The sequence below is a fragment of the Phyllostomus hastatus genome, unplaced genomic scaffold (genome assembly GCF_019186645.2).
Source record: "Phyllostomus hastatus isolate PE091 unplaced genomic scaffold, TTU_PhHast_1.1 phas_contig_58, whole genome shotgun sequence".
NCBI classification, from domain to species: Eukaryota; Metazoa; Chordata; class Mammalia; order Chiroptera; family Phyllostomidae; genus Phyllostomus; species Phyllostomus hastatus.
In genome coordinates this window covers 19,095,346-19,117,228 of record NW_025333916.1, presented here as the reverse complement: position 1 = coordinate 19,117,228, position 21,883 = coordinate 19,095,346, and the positions used below count along the sequence as shown (strand labels likewise).

The window sequence follows — 21,883 nt, the reverse complement described above, 5'->3', positions numbered from 1 at the left end:
ATGTCAGTCTTTAGAAACATCTCAAATTGCCACTCCATATTTGTTTCACCATTTCAATTATTTCTAATTTATGGGGAAAAAATCCAGCCCAATAGAACACTAAATTGCAAAATCTGATGCTAAAATAAAATGTTAAAAGAGATTAAGTTTATAGCAAGCACCTATTCCAGGATAAGGTGAAATAATTTGCTTTAATACAAACTTGATTTTTTAAAACTTAAATTATTTTACTGTTTACACTATTATAGGTATCCTAAATTTTCCCGCTTTGCCCCTCCCATTCAGAGCCCACCCCACCTCACACACTCTCTCAGGCAGTCCCTACACCGTTGTCTATGGGTCATGCATATCTGTTCTTCGGCTACTCTATTCCCTATGCTATACTTTACATCCCCATGACTATTCTTTAACTACCAATTTGTATTTCTATATCCCTATACCTTTATCGCCCATCCCCCGAACCTCCTCCCATCTAGCAACCATCAAAACATTCTATGTATCTATGATTCTGTTCCTGTTCTGCTTGTCATTAATTTCATCTTTTAGATTCAACTACTGATAGATATGTATTTAATACCACTTTATTGTTCATACTTTTGACCTTCTTCTTCTTAAAGAAAACAGTTTAACATTTCATATAATAATGGCTTGGTGGTGATGAACTCTTTTAGCTTTTTCTTGTCTGGGAAGCTCTTTATCTGTCCTTCAATTCTAAACGATAGCTTTGCGGGACAGAGTAATCTTGGTTGCAGGTCCTTGCTTTTTATCACTTTGAATATTTCTTGCCAATCCCCTCTATCGTGAAAAGTTTGAGAAATCATTTGACAGTCTTAAGAGAAGTCCCCTTTAAGTAACTGTTTTTCTTTTGCTGCTTTTAAGATTCTCTCTTTGTCTTTAGCTTTGGCATTTCAATTATGTTGTGTCTTGGTATAGGCCTCTTTGGGTCCACCTTATTTGGAATTCTCTGCTTCTGGAACTTGAATGTCTATTTCTTTCACCAAGTTACAGATGTTTTCTTTCATTATTTTTCAAATAGGTTTCCAATTTCTTGCTCTCTGTTCTCCTTCTGGCAACACCATGATGTGCTGATTTGCTTGAAGTTGTCCCAGAGGCTCCTTAAACTATTCTCATTTTTTTAATTTTTTTTTTCTTTTTGTTGTTCTCATTGGGTGTTTTTTGCTTCCTTCTATTTTAAATCTTTGATTTGATTCTCAGCTCCATTCCTCTACTGTTGATTAATTATTCTTCATTTCAGTTAGTGTATCCTTCATTTCTGACTGGATCTTTATTATGGTTTCCATGCTATTTTTCATGCTGTTGAGGTCCTCACTAAGTTCACTGAGCATCCTTGTAATCAGTGTTTTGAACTCTGTATCTAGCAGACTGCTTGTTTCCATTCTGTTTAGTTCTCCCTCTGAAATTTTGCTTCATTCCTTCCCTTGGGCCATGCTTCTTTGCCTCCTCATTTTGGCAGCCTCTCTGTATTTGTTTCCACATATTACGTAGTGCTGTTACAACTCCTGGCTTGGTAGAGTGGCCTAATGTAGTAAGTGTCCCAGAGGGTCCAGTGGCACAGACTCCCCTATCATTCAAGCTGGGCACTTGACGCCCACCATGTGGGCTGTGTACATGCCTCTCCCTCCCCTCACAGCCAAACCCTGATTGCTGTTGGCCAGTCAATGGGAGGGATTTACCCAGGCCAATCAGCTGCAAGAACTGGCAGTGACCACTGACCTCCAACCTCTGACCACCATGAAGAATGAGCTGTATAACGGCCCACTCCACAAAGCAGGCCTTACTTCAGCAGGGCTCTGGTGACCACTGAGTCTGCCCCTTGAATGTGTCACTTGTGGAGGTGGTGGTCGGGGGGGCGGGTGTGCTCCTACATGGTCTATAGCTGTCTACTGGTTGCACAGGCTTTTGGGCCTCCCAAGAGGTACAGGCCAGGGTCAGCCACCCTGTGCTCTGTCCGGGGCCACCCAAACAAGCTACAAAGCAATTGCAGTTGGCTACTACTTGTGCTGGGCTTGGAGATGTTCAAGTGAGACCAAGATGTAAACCAAGGCAGCTGCTTCTAGCTCCAGGCCTGAGGCAAAAGGCACAAGGCAAGCTGTGGCCAGATGCTATTTATTTGAGAAAACTTAGGAAGATCTAAAACATGAGCCAAGACAAGCCATTTGTACAGAAAAGCCAGTGGAAACAATCCGGTTGGGCCCAAAAGTTGGGTGGGGCACAGTATCAGGGATTCACCAGGGCTGGGCAAACAGTGTGAACCAGGTTGACTGAATCTCAGATATGGCACCTGATGCTGGCTCTGTGGAAGGCAGGGGAAGAGTTCTCAGAAAAGGAACAATGGCCCCTGCCAGCACTTTTGTCTGAGAGAAAACTGTTCCCCAGCTCTTACTCTGATGCTGGACAAATCAGTTCCTCCCTGTATGTCTCTGATGCCTTTCAAGCTGCTGCTCCTTACACAGTGCTGGAGCTCAGAGGGAGTGGGTCCTAGTAAGTCTGTGTGCAGGCCCTTTAAGAAAAACTGACTGAGATGCTAGCGGTTTGTCTTCCACAGCCTCAATCCCCACTGATTTTTACAGCCAGAAGTTACTACTTATTTTCCTGGCACTGGAACCCTGGGATAGGGGCTGGAACCCTGGGGTAGGGCTGGAACCCCTTGCTTCTGTGATATCCCTCCCAATTTTTATCTACTAATATGTGGGTGTGGGACCAGCCTGTTCTGCATCTCTCCCCTCCTACCAGTCTGCATGTAGTTTTTTCTTTAATTTTGAAGTTGTAGGATTTCATTCAGCTATTCTGATGGTTCTGAATAATGGTTGTTCTGTACTTTAGTTGTAATTTTGATGTGGTTGTGTGAGGAGGTAAGTCATGTTTACCTATCCAAACTTGACTGTAATCAAAAGACTAATTCTAACAAAAAAGTTATGCCCCAATACTACTATCTTCAATAACAAACTCAACACCTAGACCTAAACCTGCTCTTCAGATATTAATGTCATGTCATAATAATAAATCCACAAACTGTATAATGCAATCTGTCATAAACATTTTGCTTCATTTTTCCTTGGTTTTAAATAGGCATGAGAAATCATAGAAATATACTTTGTGTATGTATCATTCACTTCTATATTCACTAAAATTGTACTATCTAGATCACAAATTAGGCACTATGCTTATGTTCTTACTTCAAAGAATTATCAAAGCCCTCAAGTTTTTGTAAAGTCTTAATTTATCTGAATCATATACAACATTATTTAATCCAGTCAATACATACTTCAGCACTTACTTATTAACATGCAATCAGCTTCTTCAAGATAAATTGTTTTGGACCAAGTCAGACAACTATTAGTTTTATATCTGGAATTACTATAAACATAAAATATTCAAAAACTATTAACTAATCTCTTCTCTAGGAAAGCGTTATAAAAGCAATGCACCTAAACAAAAACTTAAGTTACTATTCTAACACATAGGGAGTCGGCATTAAAGTTTACTTACAATATTAAAAAAATTAGTGTTAAAATCCTCCCTCCTCATACATATACTATAGGCCAAATCTGTAAGAATTAGAATTATTTTGGAGAATAATCAATTACTTATAATACTTCAAATTTTATAGATATATTACTAGTAGAAATTTTTGGAAAAATTCTGGTCTTAATATATAGGGAAAAAACCTTAGAACAATCACTTTTACATTCTTTTTGTCAGTGAAAAATACGTCAGCAATTATTCTTCCCATATGACTTCTACCAAAAAATGTAGTTACAATAATCAAAATATAAGGCAAAAATGTTTCTTATTACATTAAGAACTCAAGATTACAGTAACCTAAATTTTCAGAGCAATTAGCACTTCTCAAAAGTATTGTATTCTGGAAAATACACTGACCGATAAGAATCAAATATAGGAAGTGGCTATAACAGTTCAAGAATATACCAAAAGCTTTGAAAAACGAGTATGAAAGTGTTAGTCTTTCTTTAAAAGGCTAATGTCTATTAACAGCTTAAAACAGGGCACAGTAGGGGGTTAATATGTTGTTGTCTGAATCACTTTCATCAGTTTAAATACCTATTAGTCCTTATTAGCAATGTGCTAGCAAGGTGGTATTGGTCTTTTAAAGTTTTTTCTGCTTCTTCTTAGTCTATTTATTCAGACAGATTCTCTGACAATAGTGTTTGAAACAGTTTAGACTTGCATTTTTCTTTAGATTTTATACATTTGAATTTTAGATTTACATTTAAAAAAATGTGGGAGTTCCGGCCAAGGTGGAGGTATAGGTAGAAACCCTTCACTTCCTTGCATCACCAAAAGGAAGGTAACAACCAATCTAAAAATAATAAACTGGAAGTGCCAGAAAATCAAACTGCATGGAACTCTGACAACCAAGGAGTTAAAGAAGCATTCACCAGACCAGTAGGAGGGACAGAGACAGGCAGCCAGGTGGGCAGAGAGGACCCAAGGTGAGGCAGAGGACTGTGCTAGTGAGGCACGGCTGGCTGAACAGGAAACTAAAGACTCAAACTAGCTGTACACTACCACAGGAGTTGCCATGGTGGGAGAAAATCCCAGTTTCACATTGGAAAGTGGGGCTAGAGCTGAGCAAGGAAGTCATATTGTTCCCTCTCTGACCCCTCCCCCACACAGCTCCACAACACAGCAAAGAGAGTTGCCTCACCAGGGTGAATACCTAAGGCCCCTCCCCCCAATAACATAAAAGGTGCCCGAGGACAAAGAAATACCGGCCGAAATGAAAGATCAGATCAAAACTCCAGAAAAAGAGCTAAGTGATGAGGAGATAGCCAACCTATCTGATGCAGAGTTCAAAACACTGGTAATCAGGATACTCACAGAACTGATTGAGTTCAGTTGCAAAATGAAGGAATAAATGAAGGCTACCCAAAGTGAAATAAAGCAAAATATACAGGGAACCAACAGTGAAGGGAAGGAAACCAGGACTCAAATCAATGATCTGGAACAAAGGGAAGAAAGAAACATCCAACCAGAACAGAATGAAGAAATAAGAATTCAAAAAAATGAGGAGAGGCTTAGGAACCTCTGGGACAACTATAAATGTTCCAATATCCAAATCATAGGGGTGCCAGAAAGAAAAGAGGAAGAGTAAGAAATGGAAAACTTATTATAATGAAGGAAAACATCACCAATCTGGTGGAGGAAAGAGACTTCCAGGAAGTCCAGGAAGCCCAGAAAGTCCTAAAGAAATTGGACCCAAAGAGGAACACAACAAGGCACCTCAGCAAGTTACACAAGATCAAAAATAAAGAGATTCTTAAAAGCAGCAAGAGAAGAGGAGAGTTACCTACAAAGGAGTGTCCATAAGACTATCAGCTGATTTCTCAAAAGAAACTTTACAGGCAAGAAGGGGCTGGAAAGAAATATTCAAAGTATTACAAAAATTCTCTACAGGTTTGGACATTCTTATATCAACAGATCAAACTTTGAATAAAATCTAACTTAAAAATTTATAATAGATTAGAACAGAAAAACAATTCTGAAGATTTCACACTTGTGAGATGACACAGTATCATGTAGTAATTTTAGACAGTTTTCCTATTCTGGTTCTACAGTAATTGGCTGGGTAATTCTGAGCAAATTACAAATTAACTATCTCTCTTGTCTACTTGGGAGGTGAGAGCTAGAAAGTAGGAGAACAGGGAAGGAGAGAATGGCAGAGGAGAGAGCATCTCTAAGGGGCACTTCATCACCTCTACAATTTAGTGTTTCAAAAGGACAAGATTTTTGCCCTGACTGATGTGGCTCAGTGGGATGGACATCACTCTGCAAATAAAAGGTCTCCAGTTTGATTCCCAGTCAGGGTGAATGTCTGGGTTGTGGGCCAGGCCCCCAGTTAAAAGTGTGTGAGAGGCAACCAATCAATGTTTCTCTCCCTTTCTTTCTCCCTCCCTTCCCCTCTCTCTAAATATAAATAAAATCTTAAAACAGAACCAGATTTTCTTCTTGTAGGACTATATTCAGAAGTTAAATTAATTTAAATTGTTTAGCATACCTGTATGCCTATCAGTTTTTGTCATTTTCAACAATGTGGAAAGGACTTTCCTAAAAAAACTAAACATACTTGGGAATTCCATTTACAAGTTAAATTCTTTCCACAGCAAAAGGGTATTAAACTGCATGTTAAAATATTATATAAAATCATTAGTGGAATTATAAATAAAGAAAGTTCTTTGGGGGGCAACTTGACAGTATCTCTCAAATGTGAAACACATATGCCACTTGAGCCAGTGAAGGGTCGCAGAATATGCCACCCTGCAATATACCACCTTGGCATAAGGATAATTTTGAGCTGAAGGCAACTGTGCAAAAGCAGATACAAGAAAAGTTATCTGCCCTCCCCCTATTTACCTAAAAGCAAAACATAAATTTGTAAAAGTGTCTATTGGAGACAGAAATTAATCATCAAAGACAAACCTAGACCCTTAGTCTAGAGATGATACCAGAGGAATCTATATAACAAACTTTACTAACTATCCCTTATCTTCCATTAGTTCCCCCATAAATATTTACCTTCTCACAATTTGTCAGCAACCCAAAGTCCTTTCCCTTTACCTTTTTACTTCTCTACAAATTTACTGTTCTTTTGTTAAGATGCTATACAGGGCCAAGTCTAATAACCCCTTTTAAGTTACTCACTACTGAGTATTCCCATGTGTTTGCATGTTAATAAACTTCTATTTGTTCCTCTCTTATTAATCTGTCTTTTGTCAGCTTAATTTACAGGGTCCCAACCAGAGTATTTAGTCCAGGGTGGAGCAAAAGCAGGTTTACAGTTGTGAGTGCATGAAAGAACTTATTCTTGCATTATTATTTATTATTATTGTTACTTATTTATAGTACAACTTTAAACTACTCTTGCCCCACCCTGTACAGTAGAGAAAAAAGTTTCTTTCCTTAAAATAGCAATTCCACTCGCAGAAATCATTCTACAGATATATCTGTACATTTGTAAAACTACATACATGCAAGGAAATTCATTACTGTATTTTCCAAAACAGTAAAATACTGGAAACAATACAGAGGCCCATCAATCCTATAGTTTTTTTAGTTAAAAAAAAAAGTGGCATTGATAGCGGGACTCAAGAGTTAAAGATCTGAACCTCAGTTGATAGGCTTAAGTGATTAATACATGTGGAAAGCTGTTATTCCAGGACTGGAATGCATGACCTATGTGATCTGCAAGCAATTCAACCTTTATGCTCCAAGGGGCTGAAAGCCCTAGAGACGGTATCAGAGCCTTTGTGTTCCAGGGAGGGAACTCCTTGACACAGATAAAGAATTGATGGTCAACAGATAAAGTACCAGGAAAATCTCTGTGGACTATAAGCCCTTACCTACCCTTTCTTCTCCTTATAAAAAGGTCAGCTTGAGATGAAATATTAAGATAGTTTTTGAGGGCACATAACCCACCATCTTCTCAGACTGCTGATATCTGAATGAAGTTCCCATAAAGATGCAATTCTTGTCTCTACTTATCGGTTCTGGTAGCAACAGGCAGCACAAATTCCAACTTTTTCAGTTTCAGTATATCCATACAAAAAAATACTTTGCAGTCATTAAAAAGAACAGAGGCTGCTCTAAATGTTCAAATATGGAAGTGCAAAAATTGAAATGTGCAAAACAGTGTCTAAAGAGTATATTATCATTTGTCTTTGTTTTTACAGACATAAATGTAAATACTTGTGCATGAGCAAGAAGGATAGCAGACACACACACACCACAAATGTGTTATGATGTTGGCTCCAAGAGGGGAAAATAAGGTGCTTGTGGATGGGGCAGCAGACTCATGTTTCACTGTGTAACTTTTTATACCTTTGGAATTTTGTGCTATATCTATACTGAAAATTGTTCAAATGACTGTCCTGAAGTACTGCAAAATATATTAAAGGAGGATGAAGACTAAGACACTGTTTCCGTTCTCAAGGTATTTAAAATGTCACAAAGAGTAAACTCATTCATTTTATATTTACCAAAAGTCCTTTTTGTGCAAAGCCTCTGGGAAATGTGTCCTCGTCTTCATGTAGCTTATATTCTACTGGAGAGTAATGTATAATATTATGATGGCCAGAGAGAGAAAAACTGGACCAAGTAAATCAAATTAGAGAGCAGACTTCTGACAATCTAAATTTTCACATCACTATCCAGAAAAAAGTGAACAGTATGAGCTCCCCTAAAAAGAACAGGACAGACATTAATTAAAAGTTAGCAAATGCAGAAAGAAAAAGACACAATGGGTGACAATATCATGGGAAAACAAGACACAGAAAAAAATGTAGGACTTCTGGCCAAGAGGGAGGTGTAGGTAGATACACTCTACCTCCTCACATAACCAAAAGAAGAACAACAAAAAATTAAAAAACAAAAATAACCAGAACTGCCAGAAAATCGAACTGTATGGAAATTCAATAAAGAAGAAACATTAACCCAGATGGGTAGGAGGGGCAGAGACAAGCAGTCAGGGCAGAAAGGAGTCACTGGAGAACTGGGGTAGGTGAGGTGGTGGCTGGTGGACTGGGTGATCCCACATTTGCATGTGGATAAACTGGGAGAAATAACTGGGGAGTGAGACAGATCACACAACCCAGGGTTCCAGAGTGGGAAAAGAAAGCCTCAAAACCTCTGGCTGTAAAAACCTATAGGGGTTGAGCAACAGGAAAAACTCCCAGCCTCATAGGAGAATTCACTGGAGAGAACTACAGGGTCCTAGAACCTACACAAACCCACCCACCCAGGAATCAGCACCAAAAGGACCCAATTTGCTTCTGGGTAGTGGGGGAAGTGACTGAAAGCCCACCGAGAGTGGAACGGGTAGCACTGTTCCCTCTCAGACCCCTCCCCCACATACAGTGTCACAATGCAGCAACATGGGTTGCCCGGCCCTGGACAATACCTAAGACTCCACTCCACCCCTTACTACATAACAGGCATGTTAAGACCAAAAAATATGGTCCAAATGAAAGAACAGATCAAAGCTCCAAAAATAGAACTAACCAATGAAGAGACAGCCAACCTATAAGATGCAGAGTTCAAAACACTGGTAATCAGAATGATCAGAGAACTGATTGAACTCAGCTGCAAAATACAGGAAGTGAAGGCTATACAAAGTGATATAAAGGAAAATATACAAGGAACCAACAGTGACAGGAAGGAAACCAGGACACAAATCAATGATTTGGACCAGAAGGAAGAAATAAACATTCAACCAGAACAGAATGACAAACAAAAATTTTAAAAAATGAGGAGAGGCTTAAGGAACCTCTGGGACAACTTTAAATGTTCCAACATCTGAATCATAGGAATACCAAAAGGAGAAGAGGAACAGCAAGAAACGGAAAACTTACTTGAAAAAGTAATGAAGGAGAACTTCTCTAATGTGGCAAAGGAAATAGACTTCTAGGAAGTCCTGGAAGCTCACAGAGTTCCAAAGAAGTTGGACCCAAGGAAGCACACACCAAGGCACATCATCATTATATTACCCAAGATTAAAGAAAAGGAGAGAACCTTAAAAGCAGCAACAGAAAAGTAGAGAGTTACCTACAAAGGAGTGCCCATAAGACTATCAGCTGATTTCTCAAAAGAAACCTTGCAGGCAAGAAGGGGCTGGAAAGAAGTATTCCAAGTCATGAAAGGCAAGGACCTACATCCAAGATTACTCTATCCAGCAAAGCTTTCATTTAGAATGGAAGGGCAGATAAAGTACTTCCCACATAAGGTTAAGTTATAGGAGTTCATCATTACCAACCCCTTATTATATGAAATGTCAAGGGACTTATCTAAGAAAAAGAAGATGATCAAAAATATGAACAGTAAAATGACAACAAACTTACAACTATCAACAACTGAACCTAAAAAAAACAAAAAACAAAAATGAAGTAAGCAAACAACTAGAACAAGAACAGAATCACAGAAATGAAGATCACATCAAGGGTTATCAGTGGGGTGGGGTATCAGGGAGTATGGAGGAAAAGGTACAGGGAATAAGAAGCATAAATGGTAGGTACAGAATAGACAGGGGGAGGTTAAGAATAGTATGGGAAACGGAGAAGCCAAAGAATTTCTATGTACAACCCATGGACATGAACTAAGGTGGGGGAATGCTAGTGGGAGGGTGGGGGTGCAGGGTGGAAGGGAATAAAAGGGAGAAAAAAATGGGACAACTGTAATAGTATAATCAATAAAATATATTTTAATAAGAAAAAATTAAAGTAAACATGAAAACAAGTTGTTATACAATATAATTCAAGCATTCTCCAATTAGGGACTCTGTTATACTGCAAAGATGTTTATTATAATCAAGTTTTTAGAGATCTCAGTAGGCATGTTTTCCACAGGAAAAATGTTATACTTGATGTTAAGTTTCACAAGCTGTCTCACAAAAGCCTATTTAACCCTATATTAGTATTTCAATGTGCATGAAATACTTCCCACAGAATACTATGTATACCATGAATATACCATGTTTCTAATAAGGAAAAAAAATCAGGATTCTAACCTGGATACCAAGAATGCTTCTTAATTCATTGCATTCCTTGCTACAGAAGTGTTGACTCTTCTACCTCTTAGGAGGTAGGATGAGGAACTGGAACAGTTGGGATTTCACAGCAAATAGGTTCATCTGTCCTTTCTTCCTTCTCTCCCATCTACCCTAATTAAAGAATAGCACTGAGTTGGACAAAAAGAGTTGGAAGTGAGGGGAAAGAATTAAGGAAGACAGCATTCTTCTCTACTTATGATATAAGGCAGGGGTCCCCAACCCTCAGGGGGACCACTACTGGTCCATGGCCTTTTAGAAAACTGCTGCACAGCAAGAAGTAAGCAGGGGATGAGGGAGAGAAGCTTCATTTGTATTTACAGCTGCTCCCCATCACTTGCATTATGGCCTGAGCTCTGCCTTCTGTCAGATCAGCAGCAGCATTAGATTATTATAGAAGCGCGAACCCTACAATGAACTGTGTATATGAAGGACCTAGGCTATACATTCCTTATAAGAATCTAGTACCTGACGATCTGAGGTGGAGCTGAAGCGGTGATGCTAGTGATGGGGAGTGGCTGCAAATACAGATTATCATTAGCAAGAGGTTTGACTGCACAGGGACTATAATAAATCAATTGCTTGCAAACTCTTATCAAAACCCTATCAGTGAGTGGCAAATGACAATTAAGCTGCATCTGGTGGCATGCCATAGAGCCACCCCCCGCCCCCCATCTGTGGAAAAAATGTCTTCCACGAAACCAGTCCCTGGTGCCAAAAAGGTTGGGGACTGCTGATATAGAGGATCAGACCAGAAGAGAACACCGAAATGAAGGGAAACAAAGGGGCCAGAGTTGAGCCTATAGCAACAGAATTTATACATACACAAAATGAGATTAGAAGGAAAGTAAGGAAATCCCTAAAATAACCAAATCATAGAAAAAAAGAATGCATTGGTTGTGTCCAGAGGCGAGGGATGGGGTGGGGAAAGGAAAATAGGGAAGGGGGCCAAATGGTAAAAACTTCCAGTTATAGATTTTGGGGATGTAATGTACAGCCTGGTGACTATAGTTAACAATACTCTATTGTATATTTGAAAGTTGCTAAGAGATTTAACATAAAAATAATATAACTGTGAAATGACTGTCGTTAACTTACTGTAGCAATCATTTTGCAATTTATATGTATTTCAAATCACTGTGCTCTACACCTTGAATTAATACAATGTTATATGTCAATCTATCTCAACAAAACTGAAAAAACAACAACAACAACAACAACATAATATCAGTAAGTAGAAAAGAAACTTTGAAAAGTACTATTGTTCACCTTCTTTGGCTTCAGCTCCTAAACTACCCAGCACCGAGAGGGTATTCAGGACCTCACTATCCAGATCTCTACCTGCAGGCCTACCCTTCACCCCCGAGGTATCCTACACTCAATGTACAATCCTGGAAATGGATATGATTGCCTTTTTCAAAGGACCAGACTTCCCACCAGGTAAAAACTCCGGTTGCCTGAGACATAAACATTTTTCAAGGAGGAAGGACGTGATTAAGTAAGTATGTGGTTGTGGAGATGGAACCTCACAACCCCATTTCCTCTCTTTATCTGTGGGGATATTTGTTTAAAAAGATAATCAAAATAATTTAACTTTTTTACAAAATGAAGAGTAAACAAAACAGTATTATTAGAATAAAATTAAGATGTCTACCAAGCTTTGGAGAAAATGTGGATCAATGAAGGACCTCTTATACACTGCAGTTAAGAATGGAAAACAGTACAATCCCTTGGGAAAACAATTTGACATTCCCTGGTAAAGTAGAACATTCACCTATCTCATAGCTTCAAAATTCCATCTCTGAATAAATACAGAAGAAAAACTCTCATATGTCAGTACCAAAGACATGAACAAGAAGGTACAAAGAAACAAGAACAGGAACAATACAAATGTCTATTGACAGAAGAATGGATAAAATGTGGATTATCACACAATGGAATATCACACAAGTCAAAAGCAAATGTACTGCATCTAAATGTAAAAACATTGGTAAGTGTTACCAACATAATATTGAATGAATAATAAGTCCCTGAAGATATCCTTTATATAAATTTAAAAAATAACTAAATTATATACTTCCTAGTAATATGTAAATGATAAAATTATGGAAAATAAAAAAAACAAAGTAATAATACATAAGATTAAAAATAGTTACCTCAGGTGAGGAAAGGAGCACATAATTAGATATATTATTATAACTATTTTGACTCTTGTGTTAGGTGATGTGTTCATATTATAAATATATTATTTAAAAGTAAAAAAATACAGGTATAAAACAAATAAAAGAAGGCCATGCATGAATCAATAATGAGTATGTGGCATAAACCAAGAATTAAAATTAATTCAATTCTGTACAACTAAGATCCAAAGAAAGAAAATATTGTTGGGGCAACAATTTGAATCCATTCCTTATAGCACATCCTTCATCTTTATTTTTAATTCCATGTTCAACAATTTTTAAAAGTCTGTAGCAATATTCACCCCAGCTGTGGGAAAAAACTCATTACAAGTAAGTTCAGCATAATTTGATGAACCAAGTACATATTTGAGGAAATTTTTTCCATAAAAATATCTTAAAAAATAGTTTTAACACTTATACGGAGGTCTCCACTATGGGAAAATATATATATGTGAAATACTTCATTCACTAATAATATAAATAAGACATCAGAGTGACTTCTTCTACCTTCTGTTAGAATTAAATAAAAACAATTCAAAAGTCTCTGTCTCTTTTTTCACACAACAAAGTCATTAATAGTCAACCCATATTAAAGTTTGCATTCTGATTGAGAAAACATCCTGCTTAACTTCACCTGGATCTCGACTCTACTCTCGACACCCATCCAGTCATTCAACAGCGCTGAGCACCTACTATATACTATACAGTATACTATGAGCACCTACTATATACTATACAGTATACTAAAGGCAGAAATGTGGATAAAATAGTCTTGTACTCCAGAAGCTCAGAGTTGTAAAATGCTTCTCAAAATGTGGTTAGAGGAACATATACAAAGGAATTATACAAATATTTGTAACACGTACAAATTCTTGGATCCTGTCTTACACTTACTTACAGAATTAGAATTTTAAGGGGTACAGTCTGGGTAAAATGTCTTTTTAAAGGTGCCCAGGTTGATTCTTTTATATAATAAAGTTTTGAGAATTACTGTTATAGTGCAGTGGTTCTCAAACTCTTTGGTCTCAAAACACCTTTACACTCTTTAGTATCAGATTCCACAGGTTCGGGGCTCAGTCCCATAAGACTGTCCCTACTTCAGAAGTCAACTGAAAGCTCAAGTTGTTACCCATTCTTCAGATCAAAGGCTACATAACTCAAGAGGTTCCAAGGACCTTTTGCTTTGGTTTGATGAATTTGCTAGAGCTGCTCACAGAACTCCGAAAACCAATGTACTCACTAGATTACTGGTTTATTACAAAGGCTATTAAAAGAATACAAATCAACAGCCAGGTGAAGAGATATAGAGAGTGGGGTCCTGGGCAGAAGCTTCTGTCCCCCTGGAATTGGGGTGTGGCAGAGCAGCAAGTAAATGCTTTCTGGTTCACCAACCTGGAAGCTGTCCATGTCCTGTCTTTTCAGGTTCCTATGGCAGTTTCATTACATAGGCACGGTTGAGTAAATCATTGGCCACAGGTGACTGACTTAACTTCCAATGCCTTTCCCTACCCTAGAGGTCAGGGGATGGGACTAAAAGTTCCAATCCTTGAACCACTTGTTTTCTGTGGCAGTAGCACCTTCTCTTTGGTAACCTAAGGGCTTTCCAAAAGTTGCCTTATTAGCATAACAAAATATACCTTTTATCTCTCTCTGTCTTCACTTAGGAAATTCCAAGGGTTTTAGTAGCTCTGTGCCAGAAATGGGGAGAAAGATCAAATACATGTTTATCATAAATCATATATCACAGGACCCAAGGAGCTTTTGCTTATGTGAATTATGTCTATTCATATTTAATGTACTAGAAATTAAAACTTAACAATGTAAAATATTTTTAAAATTAAAAAGATTTAAATATAGTCAACCTACCTAGAAATAAAATAAATGTACATGTCAACAATAACTTATTTTTATGAAACATAATTATATTTTCCCAAAAAGCATCTGAATTCTCATATCTGCTTCTGCATTTAATCTGTTCCAATATCACATAATACACAGCATTTGGAAAACTTCATTGTACAATTAGAGCAAGTGAAAGTGAAAAAGGCAAATAATGTCATAGTATTTCTATGAAACTCTGAACTAGCAGATACCCTGAAAAACTATCAGGAATTCCAAGGGATCTTTAAACCATACTTTTGAACCCAACAGTATAGTGGCTAGGACAGCTTAAATGTATTTTTAGTACTGTCTTAGTGAAAACTACAAAGTTCTTTGAGAACACAGAGAAGGGAGCACTCACTTTGGAGACAGCTAGGAAACTTTTACAGAGGTGGTGACATCATTGAATAGCCATAATTCACATAAGCAAAAGCTCCTTGGGTCCTGTGATATATGATTTATGATAAACATGTATTTGAAATCTGATCTGACACCTGATTTCAAGTCCTTACACACTAGGTCCTATAAGGTCTATACCTTCTTTCTCCTACTTTGCAGAGTGGCTCCTCTTCTCTCACTTGGTTGCTGCTCCTCAAACTGGCCAACCTTGTTTTCTTTTACAAGCCTTTATATTTACTGTTCCTTCTCTCTGAAAGGCTCTTCATCCACATATCCCATGGCTGTTCTGAAAGGAGGTACAAGAATGGCCTCTGAATGGCCTCCAGGAAGGCCATTCGTGGCCATCCTGAAAGTTAAAGAGAATACCTCCACACACCTGTAAATCCATTCAGGGCTCACTGCCTGGGAAATTATGCCTTACACTAACCTTTACTTATGTGCACTAGGAGCCATATTTAACAAAGTAGATGGTAGCATCATTTATAAAAGCAAAAAGAACTGAGTGGGGAAAAAAAGTAAAACTAAGTATCATTCAACAATAAAGTAAAAAAAACAACAAGATTGAATTATAGCTATATGTTTCAACATGAATAAATCTCAAAAACAATAACATGCACAAAAATGATAGTTATGTTCCTATAGGTAACATATGATTCAAAATTATGAGAATTTCCTCCATCCCTATCCTCCAGTTGTACAGCTTCTGTCTTAGGAGACAAATGATATGACCAGTTCCCTGTGTGTGTGTGTGTCTGTCTATCTATCTTTATGCAAAGTTGTTAAGTGAGCTGGACGATACTATAATATGGTTTATGTGTATCTACATATAAATTTAAAAATTTTAAATGTGCATGGGTATGATAAAGACCAAATTCAAAATAATTACTTAAAGATGAAAAGGGAGCAAGAGAGAGATGGATTCAGAGAGAAACACTTCAAATGTACCTAATAAATAAGTGATCTGGGATCATTCAGATCTGTGATGTTATTTAAAAATCAGCTCTATTTGGGCACATAAAACATCACAATAGAAATTATGTTCTTCCATAAATGTATTGTTGGAAATGGAAGAGACCACACATTCAAGCATTTTTATTATATTCTAAGGGTTCTGAACTCCTATTAGTAACAAAATTTTTCAAACTTGCTTACTACAAATTTTCAAAAATTCCTACCAAACAAAAAATGCAATGAAAACCAAAAACACATTCACTCTTCACACAGGAGTCAAAAGACCTTTCATTCCCACATTCAACTTGCAGAATAATACAGTTCATGTTGGAAAAACCATGGTCATGAATGGCCTTAGCTTTCTGCCTTCCCAGCTTGAAGAGACAGCTGGTTGCCAGCTGTGTAGCTCCTAAGAGTCATTGCTTGCCAAGTAGTTGGCAGAAGGTGGTGAAAGCTAACCACCTGTAATCCATTTTGACACTGCCTTTGACTATCACTTTGCAGAACTGGATATATTACAGAAATTCCAAAAGGAGTTGGCTAAATATGAAGGTAGGAAGTTGGCCATTTTGGCTTTAACTCAAAAAGGGTATGATGTAGGAAAAGAAAAAAGAAAATAACAAAAGCTTACAGGAATAATTTACAGGGCTAGGTCCTTAACCTTTCCTAGATACTATCCACCACATTTCTATCCATCATTACTTTAAATATGAGAAGTGTATAAATAGCTAAAACCAAAGTGGAAAGACTGTATCTCTATGTTCACTTATATCATTAGTATTTTTCACTTTTATGTCAGTATAATATATGCATATATTTAGCATATATAAAAATGTACATCATCAGTATGACATAAATATATGAATATATAAACTGAACAAATAACATGGAGATTTTACTTACTGTTTATGTTGTTTTTATACCTTCTGTACACAGTGTGGACACACATGTATGTATATATATGATATATAAATCATAAACAATTCTATAGCATAAGTATAGGTATAAACAAACTTGGGAAGATGCCACAGTTTAGGAAAAGCACTTCCTTTATTAAAAAAAAAAATCAATACAATTTCCCCACAGATTCATGATGTAAAATTCTATAATCAAGGCTTGTAGATTTGTAATTATGGTATGTCAGCTACATTTAAACAAGAGTGTTAAAAGATTGTTAAAGTTAAACTAACACAATTGCAGTGTGAATTGTCCTAGTCTCTTTCTAATCTACTGGTGTCACTTTCATTTAATCAGGGGGAAACTATGGGCCAAATTCAGTGCTATTTCCAATGCCCTAACATTCTTTATTCGCATTGAATTTTAAGCCAATACCAATCTAAAATGGTTACAAAAAGATATATTTAAGAAAGTATTTTTAATCAATTAATTCACTCACTAGTGGGCTAACTTAGCAGGATTTATTGAAAATAAGTTGCCTTTAAAGTGATTAAATAAACTTCTATGTTAAATGGATGAAAACATTTTGTTCTACAACTTGTAGAAGAATTTCTTAAATATATCATAACTCTGGCAAAAAAAAAACCTTACCAACACAAATCTTATTTGGAAACTTATTGTGGACAGGTTATTTGGTTGAAAGACCTTATGAACATTCAAAACATCAATCCCATATTTTCTACTTTAGTGAAAATTATTTTCCAAATCACTACTTAAATTAATACTGGGGGAAAAAACTACTCTGGCATGGGTTCATATTTACAGGATGCATTTAAATTTTAATTTACGTTAGGTACAACACTGAATTTACAGTTATACTATCAGCAAATAGTCTCCAAATAAAAGAGAAAACAGTGCTACATTAGCTAATTAGAAAAGAGGTGTGAATACTAATCATTCTGGTTTGCCTTGAACTTTCCCAGTTTCAGCAATGAAGGTTTCACATGCTCGAAAACCCTTTATCCCCAGGTAAACCAGGGTACTGACGCCACCTAAAAATTAAAGGGGAGGGGGGATTTTACAGTTCTGCACTGGAGAAGAAAATTAGAGTAATATTTTAATCTGGTAACCAGTTGCCAGATTAACTATGACCCAGTCACAGATATCAGCAGGCCCAGCAATCTTCCTGGAACAAGGATCCAAACAAATCTTTAAAACGAGCCTCCAGACCCAAACCTACCAACTAATACCCAGTAACAGTGAGTCACATGTGAACAAAGCTGCTGCTTGAAGAAATTGAGCATAACTACCCATCCAGCCTGTAGTGCACACATCTCTCTAGTTTCACAGCGACAACTGGTCCTGGAATGCAATCCTGTTGCTGGCAAGAGGATATTTAAGGAATCCTAGGAGTCAGAGGCTCAGGACAAAGTCAGATTCATTCCTGTCCAACTCTCACTTTATAAGCCGTTCCTAGTAATTGTATTCTTTCCTTGCTTCCAGAAATCCAGTCTCTCTTAAAATCCATTTTCAAAAATCAGATACTTTGCCTTTGTTACCATGCAAGGTAACAAAGTTTCTCCAAGACTAGGGCCTACAATAATGCACTTGACATTTATTTCTACTTCCACTTCCAACATGGCTGCCATTCACTAGATTGCCTTCACTATTTTGCCAACATGCTGAAACACTCATCTTCCAGGCATTGCTTGGGCTCCCTAATGCCAAACCACCATCTATTTATTGCCTGTTCCCATATTCCTATAACATCCCACCTGCCTGCCCAGATTTCCTCCTAAAACCCACTAAGGGGCACTTCTGGATCACCTGAAGGATTCTAGCAAATTTAATTAGACACTAAACTCTAAGAATGCACCCTCCCTAGTACAGACTACCCAAATACCTAGAATATATTTCTAGTGGCTCTCAATTCCAAGAGAAAACAAAGAATTTAGGGTTGTGAATGATGACTTTAAATCTCTTCTTCCGAATAAAAGTTGTGACTTCTGAAGAGAAATGCAACTATGGGAAATGAGCATTTGACAAGAAAAAAAAGGTGATGAGAACAGAAATTGGATTTTAGACCACTGCTTTAAGAAACCAATGAACAGAATCCTGTTCACAAAACCAAGAGCCCATCTGAATCATGAAACCAATTAAGAAGTCTTTGAAACTAAATTTGGAGAGAGGAGAAAATACATACCTTTAAAAACTTTTTATTGTGAAAAATTTTAAACATATAGAGACTATAATGAAGCCCCATGATCATTCAGTCCCAGCAATCATTAATATGTTGCTATATCTGCCTCATCTATTTTCTTCTTTGCCAAGGTAAAATGGAGAATTTTAAAAATAGGATGCTAAGGCAGAAGAGGGAAAGAGTTCAAATAAATTTCAGGAGAAAAATCCGAGAGAGAATGAGAGAAAGAGAAACATTATTTTCAGATTTAGATGGTTATCTACCAAAGCAAAATATGTGTAATAAACAGCTAAAATAGATCTTTTGGTGATTAAGAATAATCTCATCTTAAGTACATATGGGGAACTCTACACCAAAATGTCAACAGAAAAGCCATGAAAAAATGTATGATAGACATTTCCATTAATTTATAAATAATTTGAGATACAATAAATTGAGGGTTTCACAGAAATGACTAAATTTACTAAATTAAAATTTGATAATGTCCTATTATTGAAATAAGCTGAAAGTTAAACTTTATTTCCAAGCAGTTTCCATAGTTACTTGGGAGTTTTTGAAAGCCTAAAATACTGGCCTATTATCTAAATGAGTTTGTTTTCTCTAGAATATGTATTATAAGCCCATAACTACTTGAACTGAGTAACTTTATAAACTAGTATAGATCATTAGGATGAGAAATGACAAGGTCATGAAGGTAATTAATGGAAATCTACCATTAAAAATCATTTCTCATTATACCCAGGTACTTCTACTAAATAGACTTACTAAAATGAAATAACCAAAGTCTACCAAAGTGAACAGAGAACTCTGGGGTAACAGTGCAAATTATTTACATTTTCAATTACACATCTCAAACTGTAATTGAAAAAATTTATATGTCTCAATTCTCCTATTATCATACAGTTTCTAAATACTTTTTTAAAAAGTTGTACTTAAAATAGAAAGTTGTACATCAGAAACCTTGTTTTCCTTTGCTCTGCCACTAACTAGTACTGTCGCCTTAGACAAGTTTTGATTCTTCTATTTTAACGTCATTAAACCTCAGTTTCTCATCTGTAAAACGGGAAAACAAACAATATTATTAGTTAATATTTACTAGCCACTTGCTATTGGTCACATACTATGTTAAACAGTATGCAGATTATGCATAGCAGGCACTTCTTGCAACATCTGCAGGAAGGTGGGTACTTTCTCCATTTCTAAAAAAGGTGCCAAACAATTCAACAACACATAATAAATGGCAGAATTAAGGTTTGAACCCAAGCAGTCTCACTTCAGAAGAGGCTGTGCATTTAACTACTACTCACACCATTTTCCTTACTGCCTTCATAATACTGAAAGCTTCTAGGAAACCACGGTGCAATGCTGTGCTAAGCCTCTGGGGCAATACCTGAAAAAGTGAATTTATTCTTTTTCGCCTTGTCTTTCAAACAGTATGTTAAAAGGGGGACTAAAGCTGGGCAAAGATGAAAAAGCCAGCTGGCTAGAATGAGTCATTTCTACTGAAAAAATAACCTGTTTCTTCATAGGCCTGTTTAACTTTTCTCCTGGAACTCTTCAAAAAGTTTGACCTTGCGTCTAAAGTTCTAATAAGCACTGAAGTGTCTAACAGCAGTCAGGAATTAAGGGCCGATTACAGGGCCGGGCTCCGGAGGGCAGTTATTTAAACAGCATCCCACCACGTCTGGGGCGAGCGCCGGGAAGCAGAGTAGGGAGAGTTCGGCCACAGAAAGTTTGGCAAGAGTGCTGGAAGTTCACGCCCCAGTTCTCACGGACTGCGAGTCCCGCCTACCACGTTAGATCACACGGCAACAAGGTCTCATTTTTTTTTTATGAGGGCCGGGCTCTCGGCATCCCCCCAAAACTTCCACCGGGCTCCCGAGCCCCCCGAGGCCGCCTCCCTCTGGTTGGGTTGGCGGGGAGATCCGGGGCGCGCGCAGACAGCACGTACCACCAAAGCCCAACGCGGCCCGGCCTCCCAACCGGCCGCCGCCCCTCCAGCTCCCAAACTGCGGGCGCTGGAAGGCAGGGGCAGCCGCCGACCCTCGCTGCTCCACGACTGGCATTTCCAGCGCAGAGGTAACGGGAGGGGCGTGCCCTGGCCCGCGTGCGGCGGCACCGGGGCGTCCCGCGCCGTCCCTGCCTCGCCTCCACCGGCCGCGGAGCTCTAGGTGAGGCCTGGAGTCCCGCGCCAGCCTGGGGCCTGCGCTCCGCCTGGCCTCTCGGGCCGCCGAGAGGCGAGAGAGAGGAGGAGCTAGCGGCTGCGCTCTTCGCGGCTCCTTACCGCTTCACCACGCCGGTTTTGATCTTGATTTGCCTCACGCGAGGATCGGCCATGGTCCCACGAGCGCCGCGGAAAGGAGGGGCGGAGAGCCGGGGTAACCGTGCGACTAACGGCGGAGGAGGCGGTGTCGTCGGCGTAACAGCCAAGGCCTTGCACGCATGCGCACACCCTGGCGCGGTCCTGGCGCCCCTGCCACACCCGGGGGGCGGGAGGCCGGATCCCGGACTGCTTGATCTTCCTGCCCGTTGTCCCTGGCGGCCAGCTGGTTCTTTCCTCGCGGAACCTGTCACAGTCTCTCAGACAGCCCTCCTTTCAGTGCTTGAACAGTTGTCAATTTATTGTGAACTCAAGTTATACTTTTCCCGGCCGCCACAGCCTGAGCGTGTTGGGAAACTTTAGTTACCTTCCGGACAGACTGGTTGGGCGGTGACATTGCTTTGTGCGATTATCTGCTTAATGGACAGAGCGACCTAAAAATCGAATTAAAGATATTTTTTCGGCGTCATTATCTG

General features: G+C 38.4%; 1 protein-coding gene across 1 annotated transcript in view; it reads right to left on the bottom strand.

Annotated features, from left to right (window-relative positions):
- The window catches only part of TBCA (tubulin folding cofactor A), a 76,785-nt gene extending 55,272 nt beyond the window's left edge, over positions 1–21,513 (bottom strand). Inside the window, exon 1 of the mRNA XM_045848165.1 lies at positions 21,372–21,513. Within this exon, the coding sequence (XP_045704121.1) occupies positions 21,372–21,424 (53 nt within the window). The 5' untranslated portion in view covers positions 21,425–21,513. The remainder of the gene's footprint in view (positions 1–21,371) is intronic.
- Between the last annotated feature and the right edge of the window lie 370 nt (positions 21,514–21,883).